This window comes from Hippopotamus amphibius, chromosome 2 (assembly GCF_030028045.1).
Source record: "Hippopotamus amphibius kiboko isolate mHipAmp2 chromosome 2, mHipAmp2.hap2, whole genome shotgun sequence".
In the NCBI taxonomy this organism is placed as follows: domain Eukaryota; kingdom Metazoa; phylum Chordata; class Mammalia; order Artiodactyla; family Hippopotamidae; genus Hippopotamus; species Hippopotamus amphibius.
In genome coordinates, this window is record NC_080187.1 from 175,402,800 (window position 1) to 175,417,525 (window position 14,726).

At 40.8% G+C, this 14,726-nt stretch overlaps 1 protein-coding gene across 3 annotated transcripts; it reads right to left on the minus strand.

Moving 5' to 3' along the window:
• Nucleotides 1-1,039: 1,039 nt before the first annotated feature.
• Nucleotides 1,040-14,339, minus strand: PARP2 (poly(ADP-ribose) polymerase 2). 3 transcript variants are annotated; one of them, XM_057724590.1, is made up of 16 exons: nt 14,255-14,339; nt 13,193-13,339; nt 12,483-12,544; nt 11,813-11,863; nt 6,280-6,376; nt 5,790-5,865; nt 5,112-5,214; nt 4,348-4,510; nt 3,956-4,094; nt 3,083-3,146; nt 2,867-3,001; nt 2,485-2,612; nt 2,225-2,324; nt 1,787-1,885; nt 1,417-1,541; nt 1,040-1,303 (listed from the first exon to the last, which is right to left on the minus strand). In XM_057724590.1, the coding sequence occupies exons 1-16, from the start codon at nt 14,295-14,297 to the stop codon at nt 1,144-1,146; spliced, it is 1,692 nt and encodes a 563-aa protein (XP_057580573.1). In that variant the 5' UTR covers nt 14,298-14,339; the 3' UTR covers nt 1,040-1,143. The 3 variants fall into 3 exon arrangements, with proteins under 3 accessions (XP_057580573.1, XP_057580572.1, XP_057580574.1); XM_057724589.1 differs by having other exon boundaries at nt 12,474-12,544; XM_057724591.1 differs by having other exon boundaries at nt 12,474-12,544; nt 14,099-14,306.
• Nucleotides 14,340-14,726: the final 387 nt, after the last annotated feature.

Below are 14,726 nucleotides of genomic sequence, written 5' to 3' on the forward strand. Positions count from 1 at the left end.
TAGTTTTAACAGCAGCATAGTATTTCAGTGAGAGAATGTATTTAACTGGTTCCTTATTTATAGATTTTTTTTGCATATAACAGTTCTGCAGTGACATCATCTATGTAAACGTATATCTGTAATTTTTTAGGTCAAAGGGTGTGTACATTAAAAAAATTTTTTTTAATATTTATTTATTTTGGCTGCGCTGTGTCTTAGTTGCAGCATGTGGGATCTTTCAGTTGTGGCATGCAGACCTCTTAGTTGCGGCATGTGGACTCTAGTTGTGGCGTGTGGACTCTTGGTTGTGGCATGCATGTGGGATCTAGTTTCTGACCAGGGATCGAACCTGGGCCCCCTGCATTGGGGTATGGAGTCTTACCCACTGGGCCACCAGGGAAGTCCCCATCTAAAATTTTTGATAGATATTAGTAATCTGGTCTTTAAAAAGTTTCAAACTATTGTTTTTATTTAAATAACCTTTATTGTTACTAAGGAAGTATGTTATATGTGTGTGTTTATCTGTTTTGCATGTGTTTACAAATAGTCAAGAAGTCTTTGGATCTGACTTAGACTTTGGTACTTCTTAGATGGAGTGGGATATATCAAAATTGTTCTACTTCTCTCCTGAGATGTATTTAGGCTTAGTGACAGTCTTCCAAATGCTTCCCAAAATTTTGGACATCTGCTGAGACCTAGGATGCTAAGTGGTGGGAGACCTAGTCTGCAAATGGTAAACAGGGGGAAAAGGCAAGTGAGAAGATCTGTATGGGAAACAATTCAGTCTTTGCTGCCTCTACCCTTCCTATAATATTACCCATCAAACTCCAGTCTACAGAAAAGCTGTATTAAATGGGGAAAAGCATTAACTTCCATTAGTCTCCCTCAGTGCACAGAGGTTATTCTGCTGTGAAAGAACAAAACAGGATCCTGAGTAACCTGCAGCTAGCTGTGGGATATGCAGAGAAGCTGTACTTTCTGTCCTTGAAATGAAGATACACTAACATCAGAAGAAATATGTGCTTGCAGAAGTAAAGCCCAAAGAAGGTAGTTGTAGATTTGTACTCTCTTTATTACAGAAAATATGAGAAAATCGAAAAGTACAACATTGCCTGTTTCGTTGCTTGAAGATCATATTTTCTCTGGTTTATTTAATATCAACATTCACCACAGCTGCAGGAAATTAAATCGAACCTTTAGAAGGTATCGCATACGGACCTGGTTGGGGTTATAGACAATAAATTCGTTGTAGTTGAGGGTATAACCCTCTGGATTCAGAACTCCTGTGTCACTTGCTGGTCCTAAGGGCACTGTACTCCCATTCCTGCCAAATGGAAGAAGGTGTGTCAACATCTGCCTCTGGTTCAGAAGTTGGAATAGAGAAAGCAGAGAGTCTTATCTGGCCAAAAGCAGTTTTCTGACCCTCCAGGCACTTACAAGGTGATGGCGCACGTAGGACTGGGAGCCATCTTGCCCAGCCCCTTGGTGCTGTGTTTGCCCTGAAGTAATCCTTCTGCCTCTGGATTGGCCCCTAGTAGCTCATTACACTGACCTAGGGCTACCTGCAAAGCAAAAGATCTTTAAATGACCACATCCTACTGAGAACTGAACGGCTCTCAAGGCAAAAAGAAAACCCCATCAGTACTTCCTTCTACTCCAGCAGGAGAATCGAATGCAATGGAGATTACGCTTGGCTTCCCTCTCAAGTTCTCCCAGGTGAACCTCTTGGTTCTGAGGCCAAACTTTTCTCTTTGGAAAAAGAGGAACTGATACTAAACTAGAGATCATAGATGTGTTCCTGACTCACCTCTGATAAGAGCAGTAGTCCAGTATCCTTTAGGCGAGTGGCAAAGCAGTAATTGGCACTCTTGGAAGACATGTCAGCAAAGTAGATTCCTTTTCCAAACTGAAATATATAAATAACAACTTCAACCACTTAACCCATTGGGTTAGAAGGGAGCCTCATACCACTGACCGTATGTTCTATTATCTTAAACACAATATAGACCCTTCTCCATTTCCCCTCACAACTCTGTTCCAAGAGAAGGCAGATGCATCAATGAATCTCTGCTTTCTTGGGGGAAAGGAGGGATACCTTTAGGAACTTAAGACAGGAGGATGATAGTAAATGCCAGGTCACCACCTAATCCTAATCCAGAAAACAAAAAGGGGGTGGGGGGGGGAAGGACTGGGAAAATGCATTCTCTCCCCTTGTACCTACTTCCAGGGTTCAATTTCTACTCACCATGTAACCTGTGATGGGAGCCTCAGGCGGGGCAATTCGAAGCCCAAGGCTCAGGATTCCCACCCAGTTACTCAGCCTGGAACCATGCCACAGCAGCATCCTAAGGAAAAGCCAGTATTATTGTACTCTCTTGCTCTCCTGCAAACGTAGGCCATAAGCATAAAAAAGCCAACAGCTGTCTCTGCTATCCTTCTCTATAAGTTCCACAACTGCACTTCAGGCAAGGGAAGGTCTTCCCAAACCCAAAGCTAAGTGGAGACCTGTTATGAAGGTCCTCTCTGAAGGCTTCTTTCTCACCCTCCTTCTCTACTTCAAAAACATCCAGCAAGGTCATGGTATAGTCGCTGTGTGTGGGAGCGTGGGTAGACTGTAGGTACTGGGAAACCACCTGTGAAGAAGAACAAAAGAAATGGCTGATGCAGACTCTGTAAGAGACCAGGCTGAGCTGAGGAACTTCAGGGCTTCTGGTATGAACTGGCCCAAATGGTCTCACAAGGCAGCTGGAAAAAGCCCTACCCTCCCAATTCCTAGTAAATGGAAATGCTGCCCTGAAGTTTTCTCTTAACCGGAAACAGTCAAAGAACAGTGGGGTAGGGAAGGGTGGATCTTAACTGTATGAAAACAAGTGATCATTTTTCTTACTTTGAACTCATAACTCTCATGGTCTAAAGGGCGCAAAGCACAATGTAGTTTTCTGTAGTGTTGGTCCAGTGGGTGTTCTGGGCTCTGCAGTTCTGTCTTTACCAGCTTAATGGCAATTTCAATGTCTCCCAAAGCCTGACAAGATGAGATAGAGAATCAGTGTGGGAGAAATCTGGGACAAGAGATGTGATACTTCCCAATCCACATATATCTCACCTCTAGCAGTTGTACTCTGTCTGACAGTTCTTTCTCTGTCCGGATTAATGGAGGGGTACGGAGTCTAAGGACAGAGATATAACCAATAATTAGTTCTCTGATGTGTGGCCAAAAGGCACATGACTAAAAATAACAGACCTCAGATAGGTCCTTTAGAAAATAGGTATAAGAAACTGAGGTTTTCCATCTGAGAGAGATCTCTATGAGATTTTAAATTCCAAATATATAAAGAGATATTATATATATACTCTGAGTAGGACACAACAAACTATACAGATTCTGACATTTGGGACTAGAGTTAGAATTCCTTTCTATGGGAACTTTTAAAAAATAAGATGTATCAACATCAGTAGGGAATAATCTGGATGAAGTCCTATCTAGAAGCAGAATAACACCTGTTGACCACTCAGGGTTACTTCTAGGTCACAGGCCTCTATAAAGCAATAAAGGAATAAAATTAAAGTAAGCACCAGAATGCAGAATCAACAAAGACAAAATGTATTTTATATACCTAATATCATTTGAATTCACAGAAATGATGTTAGTGTATTACCGTCACCATAAAGAACAGGAAACAGGGTGATATGCCTGAAGGTGTTTTACGTGTTGGTTGGATAGCTAGCTAGACCCACTCCCTCTTGAGTTAGTAACTTCTACTTGGTCAGAGAATATGGTTGTAATCAGGCCAGGAGATCACATCCCATAATCATAAGCTGATTAAATAAGCTATCTGTACATTATTTTGGCTCTATATCTATTCAAGATGATCATTTCCTTAGAAATGAAAAATTAAAAAGATTATAGTTGCTGCTGAGTGATGTAGGGGATATGGTTGGGCAGAAGACCAAAGTGAAGTAGCAGCACAGGCCTTACCCAAAGTCATGTGGGATTCTGGTGTAGAATTCATTGCATGCTTCCACGAGCGCTCGTCCATGCTGGCCAGCCCGAATACAATCCTCTATCTTCTTAAGAGACTGGTAACCTGCCTTGATTTGTGCCACTGTCAGCTTCCCTGCAGACCCAGCCAGAGATCAGATCCATGACTAGGGTCCTACCCTGTAAACTGTATTTTTGTTCCTGCCCAACAAAAACTCTCACCTTTCAACTTTCAAAATTGTTCTTCCTCCCCCAACGCAACCTCTCACCCCAAATCTCTTTCTTTATTCAGTAATATCAGCAAGCTTAAATCATGACGGGGATAAAATATCCTGTTAAAGGAACTAGGAATATGAAGTGAGAATGCAGGATAGAATCTGAAGTCCTACCAAGTGGGGCTTTCTTGGTATCATATTTCATTTCTACCATCATCTCTTCCATGGCCTGGACATTACAGATCAACTTTATCAGCTCCTGTACACGAAGGTCTAGTGGTGACTCTGATTTCAAGGGGGATTTAAGAAATTCCTCTTTCTTTGTTTCCTCTTCACTCTATAGCAAAAAAAAAAAAAAAAAAAAAAAAAAAAAAAAGCCCATAAAATTTGAAAGGATCTATTTTACGCTCCCTGCAAGGACTGGCTCTGTGATATGCCTGGCAGGGGGACATCAGCCTCTGCGTGAGCCCAGGCCCACTCCACATGAACCTGGTTAGAGCACTCAGTGCGACTTCCACCTTCTAGCCCTACTTCTGCCTCCCACAGTCAAACACTCAGAGTAAGTCTAAAAGGCCCTCCAAGTATGATGTCATTAACGTTGTGAATACTGGCTTTTCCATTTTTCAGATATGTGACAGTTTTCAGGACGGATCTTTGTAGCATCCTGGTTGTACCTCAGCATTCAAAATTTAAAAAAAAAATGTTTTTTAACGGCGGTATATAACCAGAAGCGAAGGTAACTTTAAATGTCGTTTTCTCAGTTTGACTATGCATTACTCCTCTCTTGATCCATAGTATTAAACGTCTTGAAACAGGACCTAAGATTTTATAAGAACCTTAGTAAATAACAGAGACTAGGACATCATTCAAGTCACTCTGCTAGGCTTCACCTGGTTAAGAGGAAACAGTTTTTCCCTAAACATATAGTCAGAGTTTACCTGAGTACTGGTGGTATAGTCCATTTGCAGCATATCATATTTTCCAGGCACCTTCTCAAACGTCTCACGATCCTCCCAATTATTTTTTGTTTTGTCAAGGAATCTGCAGAGTTCAAGGTGGTGGAGAAAATCTTACAAATAAGGGTCTACTACTAGGGACAGGCTTACAATTATTTCCTAAGAACATCTCCAAACTTTTTATTTCTCAAAGCATCAATTTTCCATAAACCTGGATTCTAAATTAGGACCCTGAATGGACAGAAAAGCTCTAGAGACAAAGGGAACCAAAAAATGGGAATAAAGGACCCTTGAGCTTCCCAAAGGCCCCAAACATCACAAAAGTCATTGAGATTTAAGACAAAAGATCTCTATCCAATCCTTTTCTCTGAAACATTCCAAGAGACTACAGAAAGTTTTTCATATCATAGTAAAAATTTTTAAACTGTAGCTGTAATTGTTGGTCATGTGCTGAATATATTAGTGTCTTCTGTTTTTAGTCAATTTCATGGTTCCAGGTGATTTAATCACTAACTAAGGACGCAGTTTGGTGTTTTAGTCATACAGTGTCACAGTGGAAAGACATTATCATTTAGGCCAAATCACATTTACTATAAAATTCTTAAAGAAGATATATCCAAGAAGAAGGATATTTTTTTGTACTCATTTCTTAGCACTCACTTCTTTTGAAAGATTTCCTTGGCCTTGTTGAGGTCCCCAGAGCAAGCCACCAAGCTGTGCTGCCCCATTTTCCCAACTGAAAAGTAAATGCCACACGTAAGATGGTTCTCTGCCCCCCAACCCAAGAACAGTTCTCTGATATTAACAAGCCAGCTCTTTAAGGTCTCTCCGCGTAGCATCTGACAAATGGGCAGGAAGGGAAGAAGGAAAAGGTGAAAGGGCTCAGGGAACTGATCCTGTTGCCTCTGCACAGCACTAGCAGCCCAACTGCAGGAGCGTTCTCAGCCTCAACAGGCTGCTCTTAGTTTTTCCAATGGGAACTCGCTAATGAGGATGCTGGCCACTCCCCAATTTCAGGCAGCACAATTTGATTCCTAAGCCTCTCCCAGGTTATAGAACCTCCACTTCACCAATTTAAACCCAGAGGATCCTTTGGCTACTCACTGAGCTGCTTCTGGCAACTCATAAAACCCACAATAAAAGTCATTACCTCGGCCCCATCTCATCCAAACACTGAAGTTCCTCTGGGCATCATCTTCTAACAGCTGGATCAGATAATACTTATTGTTGTTGAACTGGAGGTTGGTCTGTGATGAGAGAAATATGGACATAAAAGGACAGAGGTTTGCAAACGGAAGCCACATAAACCAATGACTTGTCCTTGGTCACAGGTGCCAGCAATTGCCATGAGGAAAGGAAAGCAAGGGTCAAGAAAATCAGGTTCACGTAACAGTAAGGATTTAAGAAAGGAGGAAAAGGGTTTCTAAATTAAACTTTGAATTCCTAGGAATTAAAGGCTGGAAGCTTCCTAAACCTGCACCCCACCTCAAATATCCTATACTGATTGGCTCCTTCTATTTTTTCCTGACTCACTTCCCTCCATAGATATTTCCTAAGCCATTTGTGTTTTCCAGCTCCCAATCCATTCCCAATGATTATTTTCCAAATGAAAACAATTTTCATGCCCCAAAGATCTGTAACTACTATGCTTTTTTGTTTAGACAACTTATTCTTTAATAGTTCTACTTACAGCTCTGGTTTGTCAGCTGCAGCAATTTGACAATGAGCTGAGAGCAGGACAATGTGAGAAGGGCACAGAGGACAGGCAGAAATCACTGCCACATCTGTCCCATACCTAATGTGACCTGACCTGGAGACATTCAGAGAAAACGTGACTAGTATCTAAAAAGATGTATCTTGTGAGTAACTTAGTGTGAGAGAAAAGAGGGAGCAGTCCATGATAAGGAACAGCAGCTTGTGCTGTAAGGCTGAGCCCTGGTCATGCAGACACTCTTCTTTGTTTAGTGTGTTACCTGTTCCTACTTCCTGCCTGCTCACATTATAAAGTTGCAGGATGGTAGAACAAAAAGGGGCTGTAGGATCTTTTCTATCTGCTCATGATATTTTAAGTGAAAAAAGTGGTAATAAAGGAATATGAGGTAGCTATTAAAAGTATACATGCTAGATCAGAAAATTCATATATGAAGACATATTCAGGAAATACATTAACCAGGCATGTGTGTATCTATCCAAAGCAACAAAAATAAACAAAGAGGAAAAGATTAAAAAGAAAAAAACTGGATATCATCATCATGGTAGAGAAAAGATGCTCCCTTCCTCTCTCCCCTTCAATCTACAACCAGTAAAAAATCCACAACTCAACAAAGGTACCTCTGTTTAACACACTAGGACACCAGAGAATTCTACACATCTCTACATCTAAAGGTGGGTGGACTGGAACACCTAGAGAAGGTGGAACCAGGGGAAGAGTAGAGGCAGTGCCTGCAATCCCATCCCCCCAGAGAACCTGGCAGCAGCAGGTGAGGTGGTACACATGACTGGCCTCCTGGCTGCAGTGGTGCTGGCAGCCAACTGGGCAGCAGTGACAAGGGAGCCATTGAGGGCCCGTAACTCTGGCCCCTGCACCTTCACTCTCAGTGGCAGCTCCCGGCTGAACTCAACAATACCAGACACCTCAGAGGCACCCCAGCTCCCCACTCCTCTTCCTCCTGAGGTGGAACCTGTGCCTTAGGAGATCCTGCCATCCTGGTGCCCCAGGTGGTGACATCCGTGACAGCAGCAGCAGCACACCAATGACCTTGGAGGCACAATGGTGATAAGGAGGGTACCAGGTGACCCCTGACAGTGGTGGAGGGTGGAAAGTGCTCTCAAATATAACTAGAGGCAGGGCAGATAAGAGATACCAAAAACTTGTGCTACAGTGCCACCTACTGGCAAAGAAAAGAAAGGCCTCTAATTTCTAGCCTACTGAATCCTTAGAATCAAGATCAGAAAAAAAGCTTTACCTAAACAAGAAAGGTGTTGGCTACTTCAATGTGCTGGCAGAGGAACAACTCACCAAACACCATGAAGAACCACAGTTACAGTGCATCATGAAAATAAAGTGACAATTTTCCAGAAACCAAACTTAAAGTCACGGAATATTGTGATCTAACAGATAGAAAATACTAAACAGCTGTCATGAAGAAGCTCACCGAGCTATAAGAAAACTCAGAAAGGTAGTTCGATGAGCTCAGGAATAAAACTAATGAACAGAAGAAATACTTTAGTGAAGAGATTAAAACTCTATAAAAGAACCAAGCAGAAATTCTGGAGCTAAAGAACTCAATAAATTAGATAAAGAATGTGTCAGAAAGCACTGGAAATAGAGAAGACCATATGAAAGAGAATTAGTGAGCTCAAAGACGTAAATCTAGAAAAGATACAGGTAGAAGAGGAAAGAGAATTAAGATGTTAAAAAAAAAAAAAAAACGAGGAAATTCTACAAGAACTATCCGACCCTTTTAGGAAGGGCAACATTAGGGTAACGGGTATCCCAGAATGAGAAGAGAGGGAGAAGGAAGCAGAGTTTACTTAAAGAAATAATAGCTTAATAGCTGAGAACTTCTCAAACCTGTGGAAGAAAACTGATATACCACTCCATGAAGCTAAAAGAGCATCTAATTGCCTCAACACAAAAAAGATCTTCTCCATGACACACTATATTAAAACTGTCAGAAGTCAATGATAAAAAAATAATTTTAAAGGCAGCCAGGGAAAAAAGTATGGTCACCTACAAAGGAATCCCTATTAGGCTATCAGCAGATGAAGAAACTCTATAGGCCAAGGAGTGGAATGACATTCTCAAAATACTGAAAGATAAAAACTGTTAACCAAGAATACTCTACTCAGCAAAGTTATCATTCAGATATGAAGGGGAAAAAAGGCTTTCCCAGACAAACACAAGTTGACAGAGTATATCACCACTACACCTGCCTTACAAGAAATGTTGAAAGGAGCTCTTCTAACTGAAACAAAAAGGCAAAGGTACACAAAACTTTGAGTAAGGTGATAAACAGAATCAGAAAATTGCAACTCTATCATAATAGGTTTTAAACAGCATAAAGGTTAAAGGGGAAAAAAAACAGAAAAAACAACTATAGCTACTTCAATTTGGTAACAAACTCACAACATAAAAAGTAATAACTTAAGACAATGAAACATAAAAGGGGAAGAGGAATAGGATGGAACCTATATAGTCAAATAAAGGTAAGATGCTATAAGCAGAAAAAGGACTATTTTATCTAAGAGGCATTTATACAAACCTCATGATAACCACAAAACATAAATCTAGAGCAGAGACACTAAACATTAAAAAAAAAGAAACTGAGGAAAACATCATAGAAAGCCACCAAACCAAACTGGCAGACAGAAACACAAGGAAAAAGAAACAATGGAGATATGGAACAACCAGAAAACAAAAGATGAAATGGCAATACTAAGTCTTCATCTATCAATAATCATCCTAAATGTAAATGAATTGAATTAACCAATCAAAAAACAAAGAGTGGTTGCATGGATTAAAAAATAACATACACCTATATGCTGCCTCCAGCAGACTCATCTCAGTTCTAAAGACAAACACAGGCTCAAAGTGAAGGGACTGAAGATGAAACTCTAAGTAAATGGCAGCCAAAAGAAAGTGGGTGTAACCAATACTCATATCAGACAAAAGAGACATCAAAGAAAAAAGGTAACAAGAGACAAAGATGGACATTATATAATGATAAAGGGGACAATTCATTGAGAAGACAAGGTTTTCAATATATGTACACCTAATTTAGGAGCACCAAAATATATAAAGCAATTATTAGTAGACCTAAAGGAAGAAATTGACAGCAACACAATAATAGTTGGGGAATTTTAACACCCAAATGACATCAATGGATAGATCATCCAGAAAGTTAAGAAAACAGCAGCCTTAAATGAAACATTAGATCAGATGGATTGATAAGATTTGTACAGAACATTCTATCCAAATGCAGCAGAATACACATTCATCTCAAGTGCACAAGGAACTTTCTCAAAAATAGATCATATGTTGAGATACAAAACAAGTCTCAATAAATATAAGAAAACTGAAATCTTATCAAAGATCTTTTCTGATTGTGACATGAAACAACTACAACAATGTAGAAATCAATTTAAGACTCCATGCTCCCAATGTGGTGGGCCTGGGTTTGATCCCTGGTCAGGGAATTAGATCCCACATGCATGCCGCAACTAAGAGTTTACATGCAACAGCTAAGCAGCCCGCATGTCACAACTAAGAGGCCAGAGAGCTGCAACTAAGGAGGCTGCCTGCTGTAACTAAGAAGCCCATGTGCCACAACTAAGACCTGGAGCAACCAAATAAATATTAAAAAAAAAAAGAAAAAGAAAGCTGGGAAAATCACAAATATGTGGAGAAAACAACATGCTACTAAACAAGAAGCTACTGAACAACTATTGGGTCAACAAAGAAATCAAAGAAGAAATTAAAAATACTGAAGATGAAATGAAAATACGACATACCAAAATCTATGGGATGCAGCAAAAGCGGTACTAAGAGGGAAGTGTAAAGCAATACAAGCCTACCTCAAGAAACAAGAAAAATTGCAAATAAACAATCTAATCTCATACCCACAGGAACCAGAAAAAGAACAAATGAAGCCCAAAGTCAGTAGAGGGAAGGCAATAATAAAGATCAGAGTAGGAATAAATGAAATAGAGACTAAAAAGACAACAGTAAAGATCATTGAAACTAAGAGCTGGTTCTTTGAAAAGATAAACAAAATTGACAAACTTTTAGCTAGACTCAGAAAAAAAGAGATAAAGGTCTGATAAAATCATAAACAAAAGAGGAGAAATAACAATGGGTACCACAGAACTACAAAGGATTGTAAAAGAATTTTATGATTAGCTATATGCCAACAACTGGACAACCCAGAAGAAATGGACAAATCTTAGAACCATTCAACCTTCCAAAACTAAATCATGAAGAAACAGAAAATGTGAAGAGACCAAACTCTAGTAAATATATTGAGATAGTAATAAAAAACCTCCTCCAAAACAAAACATTACCATGATACCAAAACCAGAAAATCAGAGGTCCATATCTCTGATGAGCATAGATAACTGTATGGTGATGGATGGGAACTAAATTTTTGGTGGTGAGCAGCCTGTAGTGCATACAGAAATAGAAATCTAATGTTGTACATGTGAAACTTACGTAATGTTACAAACCAATGTTACCTCAATAAAAAGTAAATTTAAAAAAAGAAAAAAATAAATTTACATAAAAATGTAAAACTTCAATAAGGGCAAAAAGTATACCGTAAGGAAAATCAAAAGGCAAATGACAAATTTGGAAAATATATAAACAATTTACATTATAGACAAAGGACTATCCTCCACATTATATAAAGTTCCTCAAAGCCCATAAGAAAAAAGACCAACAATCTACCAGAAAATATGCAAAATGATATGAACAGAGGGTTCATAGGTTCAATGAAAGACATAAAATCTGCTTGTCCTAGAGGACTCCACTGTCAGGTAGAGTACACTAGGGCTGAGTACTTGGGCGTATGAGCCCTTAGGGGCTAATATAAGGGACTTCAGAATTAAAGATCTGGGCATTGGGACACTGTCAACAATAATTATCAAGAAGAAATTCTCATAAATAAAATAGTTTCTTCCCTTACCTGATTTAGCATGACATCATAGACATCATTCCCTTCACAGTATACATGGGCCTAGAGAGAAAAGAAAAAATTGACCTTTGTACAGTCCCAGCCCTGATAAGATCCTAAGTGAGGCTCTAAATTTTCTTATGCCTCAAGGTAGCATTCTCCCGCTCTACCAACATGCATCTTCCAGGGAAAGAAATGCAAAAGTACCTTCTTCTACACATAACCTGTCATTCCTATAATGAAAACATGTTGCCTTTTTGTAATTACAGAAATACAAATTACTCTGACTCAGTTAAAGGAAACCTGCTCCAGAGGAAGCCATTCTTCTGTATTCTTTAAATCCTTTTCTCCTTCATCAGTAACTCATGCCATACATATTAAAGCACAGTTTCTCATTAGAACATTGGTTATGATACAATTTTCTACCTGAGAAAGAGAAGGAGGTGTGGAAAGCTTATGACAACTCCAGAAGTTAACTATGCTAAAAAAACACCCTGATGATTACCCTAAACCCCACCCCTGCCATCTCTTAGCCTTGGAGAAAATTAATTACTAGTAATATTTTGGAGAGGATTCCTAAAGTGCATACTAGCAATGTTCCAGACAGAAATCCCAACAACAAAAGAACAACTGCTCTCTGAGAAATCAATGGGGGGGGGGGGGGGTCTCTCACCTTCCCCACCTTGGCTGTGCACTCTGGGTCCACTGGTGCTTTGCCCTTTAACAGCAAGGTCTTCACAGACTCTGAGGAAAGACAGATATAGTTTGTTTTTTTTGCCAAATCATTTGACAGTAAGTTGCAGTGGTCTGTCTTTTTTTTTTTGTTTGCCAAATCATTTGACAGTAAGTTGCAGTACCGCTAATGCTGTGGCAGGAAAGAGTGGGGCGCAAGAGGATGGACATGTCCCAGGCCTGAGGTGAGTTCCTGGGACGCCTGCCAAGTGTGGGTTCAGGGCTTCTCGCAGGAAAGAATTCAAGAGCGAGCCTTAGTAAAGTGAAAGAAGGTTTATTCAGGGAGAAACACACTCCATATACAGAGTATGGGCCATCTCGGAAGGTGAGAGAGGCGAGAAATGTATTGATACAAAATCTACTTGTATGGGAATCAAAAATAGCTGTCATGGTTAGACAGAAACCTGTCATAATTAACTTTGCCCTTCCCAAGCAATCCTGATCTGCCCAGGTCTCAATTCATCTCAAATACATAAAACTGACAATTTTGAGAAAGTAGGTTAGTCCTGTGGTATGCCCAAAAGATAAGAAGTTAATTATATCTTCAAGAAGGGAAGAAATAGGAGTTGAAAGAACAAGATACCCCCCTACCCTCACCCCTCCCAGAGACCCTCTTGCTGGCCCATGTCTTCCATGGGCTATGTATGTTGAGGAGCTGACCTTGCTTGTCTTCTGTCCTGTCATTATCAGCCTTTCCTCCAGCCACAGGCTCCTTTTTCATCCTCTGGCATTTTCGAATTTTCTTGGCAGGAGGAGGGTCTTCTGTAGCTGTTTTCCCATTATTAACTCTTTCAGCTTCTTTCCGTGCTACAGAATAGGCAAGCAGAATTGGCAAAGAAGCAAAAGAAAGAATGAATACACACTGAATACTCTGAAATCTTTTTAAGGAAATAGATTGAAGTGGTTTTGTAAATTTACAAAGAAATAATAACTGCTACACCACTGTTCTTGAAAACAGCATGAATTCCTGAATTGCTATTCTAGCCAAATAAAACAAAGCAAAGCAAAATGGAGCCTTGGGGTCCTTGGGAGCTCATGGACTGAGTTATGAGTCTCACAGCTTGCTTTTCTGTTTACTTGTGCCCCAATACCCCCCAAAATATCTATCCTCACACTACCTAAGGTGGTAAGAGATAATTAGTAGAGGGCTCTGGAGTCTGTGCCTTAATTTAGAGCCCAGCTGTGTCTCTTTCAGCTAGAAGTTATTTCAGCTGGAAGTTATTTCATCTCTTTGTACCTCGGTTGCCCCAGCTGAAAAATCCAGAGGAAGACAACGGGTACCCAATTTGTGCGGTGGGGCTATGCATTTAAGAACACAATACAGAGTATGATATCTCCTCATAAGTCAGTTCTAAAAGTTGCATTTTATTATCTCCGAAACTGGGATACATTTTACAGTGGATGGCTTATAGCAGAATCATGTTTTAACTGGAAGCGTTCTTCCTTGCTCAGTGGTACATAAAACAATGAGGCACCACATTGTTAATTTTTTTAACTGGATGACATTAGGTATTTAAAATAGCGCTGGCACTAAGTTAGTTGTTACAGGTCAACAAGCCTTCATACACAATTTTGTAATCCAAAAATCTCTGACAAAGTTCTGTATCAAGACAAGTGCTGCTTCAGGCGGCGATGGAAGTAGACGCCCCTATAGCAGAGGGCACCGTTCCTTTTCCGGCTTCCCGTCCCCCAGCATTCTGCCTCCCACGATGCACTCCAAACCTCGCGCTCGGCCGCCGCCGGTCCCCCGCCGCCGAGCTGCCATGGTGCCCGAAAGGTGACGTCATCAACCCTCTCCCGGGTATCGCCGGCGCAGTCAAAAGGCGGGAACACGTAGCGCTCATGCGTCCCAGCGAGGCGTGGCCAGGGGAGGTACACTCCGTGGTATTTGCATGCCGCAATGTGTTGTGGGAAGTCACCGTAACCGACAAATGTCTTTACGTTTCGGAGCCTTATAAATACTGCTTCTGACAGCTTTTGCGTCAGGGCGGAGGGAAGCTCATCAATGGGGCCACGCGCTGAGTGCGATTAGTCACTCTACCCCATGTCCCTTGGGAAGGTCTGAGACTAGGGCCAAGAGCGGCCCTAACAGGGCCCTCCCTGATCCTCGGGGAGGTGAGTTCCCAGAGAACGGGGCTCCGCGCGAGGGCAGACTGGGCAGGAGATGCTATGGACCCCACCCTAGGGGAGGGGC